Genomic DNA, 4,595 nt, shown 5'->3' on the forward strand with positions numbered 1-4,595 from the left:
AATTAATACGCATGCACCAACATTGATCATGGACTAGTTGCAAATGAAAGGTTAGCAAATATGAGAAGCATATGAGAAATAGCTGCATGTTGAACACATTGAATATGCAAATTTTAGCATGATAAATTTATCATGGTCGATAACTTCAAATCACCCACACAATCAAAAGCTTATCTTAAGACCATAACAACTAGTAAATTCCTTCAATCTCATGCTGTCAATAAATTTTAGTCTTTTAAAATCGTTGTTTAGATAAAATTACATGCTCCATTCCATTGTTATTCATTCATCATTTTGATTAAAAAAATTGAGACCCATATTTTGAACTGCAATTGTACATAACAATTGGAGGTTGAAAGAGGCCCAAATATAACAATGATGATACTTTAAATTGAGTGGGCCCCCAAATAAATAGACCAGTCTCCACAAATTGCACAGATTAGATTATCCTACAGATCCAATTGGCGAGCTTTTCCCATGCTGTAATCCATTTAGAAGTCATCAGATAGGATAGATAAGACAACCCAATTGGTGATATCATCTACAGAGGCCCGACCACAGTAGAACCCATCCCACAAACGGTTCAGGTGCTAATGGTGTCCAATGCGAGTGTAGTGCAGCAGTCATGGAAATTCATGCCATGCAATCCAACCAGATTTTGTCTAATTTAAAATACCATAGTTCGAGTTAATTCACAATCATTGATGCCAGCAAGGGCCATCAAGCGAACAACAACTTCTCGCTCCTCTGCTTCCTGAAGGGCCCTCGCATATGCCTCATCACTATCAAACGCTGACGGGTTGATCTCCACACCCAATTCATCCTCACTCGGGGCCCGTCCATGCACATCGAATGCATCTTCACCATCATCAATTCTCCCAGCATCATTCCCATCATCATTTGGATTATCACCAGTTTCATCTTCATAAACATAACTAACACTATCAGAACTTCCATAATCGCTTCCATCACTGCCATTCATTCTAAGCATCATATACGCCCTTTCCTGGCCCATAAGTAATAAAACCCAATCAACAAAAAAGACAGAGAATGAAAGAAGGAGTTGATTCAAGAAAAACCAAACCCTAAACAGAATAATGGATCGAACCTGTTCTTGAAGTGTACGGGCGAGGGCCAGATCGGCATCAACTTGGCTGAGGCTAGTGAAGGGCGTGCGGGAAGGCTGTCGAGATGAGGGGATGGATTCGGGTTCCAGTTCGAACTCGGAGTTAGGGCTAGGGTTTTCTTCGTTGGGTTTGTTGCCATGGTTAGATTCTTTGGCGTTCTCCATGTAGATAAGAAAAGAGAGAAGAGAACCCTAAAGCTTGGATCAGAGAAAGAGATCGAAGGAGATGTGGGTTAGGGAACGGAGAGAGAGAGTGAGAGCGAGAGAGCGAGATATTTGGGATTTGGGGTTTTTTTGGGCGCGGCTCTATTTTTGAGCGCGCGCCCAAATTTAGGTCGTGATCAGTCCGGGCGCTGTGGGCCCTACCATGATGCGTGTCAAACATCTACCCTATCAGTCAGATGCACCATCCCATGGTGGGCCCAGGGATTAAAAATCAAATCAATCTATTACTTGTGTGAGCCACACCAGATACAAAAGTTGAGAGGGGTTACCCTCCATTAAAACATTCATAATTATTTTTTTGGGCCCATTGAGATGTGGTTCACAAATCCAGCCCATCCATTATGTGTGTGCCACTTGGATGAGGGATCATATCAAGTTTCAAATGCATCCAAATTTCAGGTGGGGCCCACCAAGTGCTTTTATATGTTTTAGGCATGTCTTCACATGATTTTAGATGGTATGGCCCACTGGAGTTCCGTATACGGTTGATTTTTGGGATATCCCATAATTTAAAGGGGACCCATCAAATGCACGGTGTTGATGTTTGACACATGTCATGGTGGGCCCCACGCAGCTTGACCTTATGGGAACGACATGGATTAAACACAAAGGTCAAGCTGTGTGGGCCCCACCATAACATGTGTCAAACATCAACATCGTGCATTTGATGGGCCCCCTTTAAATTATGGGATATCCCAAAAATCAGCCGTATACGGAACTTAGGTGGGCCATACCATCTAAAATCATGTGAAGAAATGCCTAAAACATATAAAAGCACTTGGTGGGGCCCACCTGAAATTTTTATGCATTTGAAACTTGGTCTGACTCCTCATCCAAGTGGGACACACATAATGGATGGGCTAGATTTGTGAACCACATCTCGGTGGGCCTAACAAATGATTATGAATATTTTAATGGAGGGTAACCCCTCTTTTTAGGATCAAGCCATAAAATTAATGATCAGTAAAAATGGATGAACGGATAGGATGAAACACATACATTATGGTGGGGCCCACAGAGCATCGACCACCAACCACGGGGCCCATAGAGCATCATCCAACATGTTCATAATATCAAAAAAATATGAAAGAAGGGAAAACACAAACATCAGCCTAAATGTGGGTCACACCACATAATATAATGGAGGGGTTTCCTTAGAACATTCATAATCATATATTGGGTTTGCCTAAATGTGATTCACATATCCAACCCACTCATTACGTGTGTCCCACTTGGATGAGGGGTCAAACCAATTTTCAACTGCATCCATGTCTGTATTAACTTATAAACAGGTTGAATCTCAAATAAACATCGCGGCGGGCCCTAAGAAGGTTTCAATAGTGGGTGTCACTATCCCACTCCTTTCTATGGTGGGTCCACTTGAACTTTGGATTTGCCCCGTCAGTCAGATGCACCATTCCATGGTGGGCCACGACCTTAAAAATAATCATTTATTGGGCCCACCTAGATGTGGTTCATAGATCCAGCCCATTCATTATGTGTGTCCCACTTGGATGAAACACATACATCATGGTGGGACCCATAGAGCATCGACCAACATCCACCAAGTTTTGTGGGCCCTACTATGATGTATTTGTTATATCCACACCGTCTATCCATTTTGAGATATCATTTTACATCATGAGCCAAAGAATGAGGCAGATAAAAATCTGTAGTGGACCCCACCACAGAAATTGTAGGTGCACCACACCACATGAAATCAATTAGTAATTGGATATCCATAATTAAAATTCTCTTAAGGCTTACTGTACTATTTATTTGACATCCAATATGTTAATTAGGTCATACAGGGCCAGATGAAGGGAAAAAACAAAAATCAGCTTGATCCAAAACTTTTATGGCCCCAAAATGGTATGACATCCAATATTGTACTGTTTATATTTTTTTAGATGTCTTCACATAGTTTTAAATGGTAATCAACACCTGAGTTTCGTATACGGATGATTTTTGAAATATCTCATAAGCTAAAGGGGAGACATCAAATGCACGGTGTTGATGTTCGACACACATCATGATGGGCCTATTTTACATGTCTGGTCCATTCACTCTATTTTACTGATCATTACCCTTAATTTGACTAGTTACTCGCCTCGATCATACTACATATGAGAAAGATATTGGGCAAACACGATTGATCAACAATTTGAGTGAATTTTGATTTAAACATCTGAAGTTATTTGCTCTTTATGTCCGGACTGATTAGATTGTCCAAAAATAGTTAAAGGTTGTTCATAATATCAAAAATATATAAATGAATAGAAAACATAAACATCAGCTTGATCCAAAACTTCTATGGCCTCCAAGAAATTTTAAATGGTAGAGGTTTAATCACACTATTTCCTATGGTGTGGTCCACTTGAGCTTTCGATATGCTTCCTTTTTGTTCTTTAGACCTCAAATTATTTGTTAACATGGATGAATGGAGTGGATAAAATAAATAAATAATGGTGAACCCCACAGAGTTTACTCTGGTAAAGGTAATGAGTAACTCACTTAAATGTAGTGGAGAAAGGTTTCCTTAAAACATTCATAATCATATATTGGGCCTGCCTAAATGTGATTCACATATCCAACCCACTCATTATGTGTGTCCCACTTGGATGAGGGGTCAAACCAAGTTTCAACCGCATCCAAAACTAATGTGGGCCCCACCAAGTGCTTTTATATTTTTTAGGATGTCTTCACATAGTTTTAAATGGTATGGCCCACTTGAGTTTCGTTTACCGATGAATTTTGAGATATCTCATAACCTAAATGGGACACATCAAATCCACGATGTTGATGTTTGACACACATCATGATGGGCCCCACAAAACTTACTAACATCAATTCTTAGGTTCTCACGAGATCAGTAAGTTGGGTCACAATTTTAACCAGAATATTTGGCCCATTTTACATGTCTAGTCTATTCACTTTATTTTATTGATCAATACTCTCAATTTGACTAGTTACTCGCCTCAATCATGCTACATATGAGAAAGATATTGGGCATATAAGATTGATCAACAATTTCAGTGAAATTTGATTTAAACATCTGAAGTTATTTACTCTTCAATTTGAACTGATTAGATTGTCCAAAAACGATTAAAGGTTCAATTAGTGGATGTGCCTAATAATTTAGTATTTTTATTTTTCACAAATAAATTTAACATTTTTTTTCAAAATGTATATTTTTTTTACTCTTTTAACTAAATATCATTTTCATTATAAATAAATTTAACAT

At 39.0% G+C, this 4,595-nt stretch overlaps 1 protein-coding gene across 1 annotated transcript; it reads right to left on the reverse strand.

Annotated features, from left to right (window-relative positions):
* Positions 1 to 403: 403 nt before the first annotated feature.
* Positions 404 to 1,350, reverse strand: LOC131228352 (E3 ubiquitin ligase BIG BROTHER-related-like). The gene is made up of 2 exons (XM_058224169.1): positions 1,109 to 1,350; positions 404 to 1,006 (listed from the first exon to the last, which is right to left on the reverse strand). Exons 1-2 carry the CDS (start codon positions 1,289 to 1,291, stop codon positions 668 to 670), a joined length of 522 nt encoding a protein of 173 aa, XP_058080152.1. The 5' UTR covers positions 1,292 to 1,350; the 3' UTR covers positions 404 to 667.
* Between the last annotated feature and the right edge of the window lie 3,245 nt (positions 1,351 to 4,595).

The sequence above is a fragment of the Magnolia sinica genome, chromosome 2, assembly GCF_029962835.1.
Source record: "Magnolia sinica isolate HGM2019 chromosome 2, MsV1, whole genome shotgun sequence".
Lineage (NCBI taxonomy): Eukaryota > Viridiplantae > Streptophyta > Magnoliopsida > Magnoliales > Magnoliaceae > Magnolia > Magnolia sinica.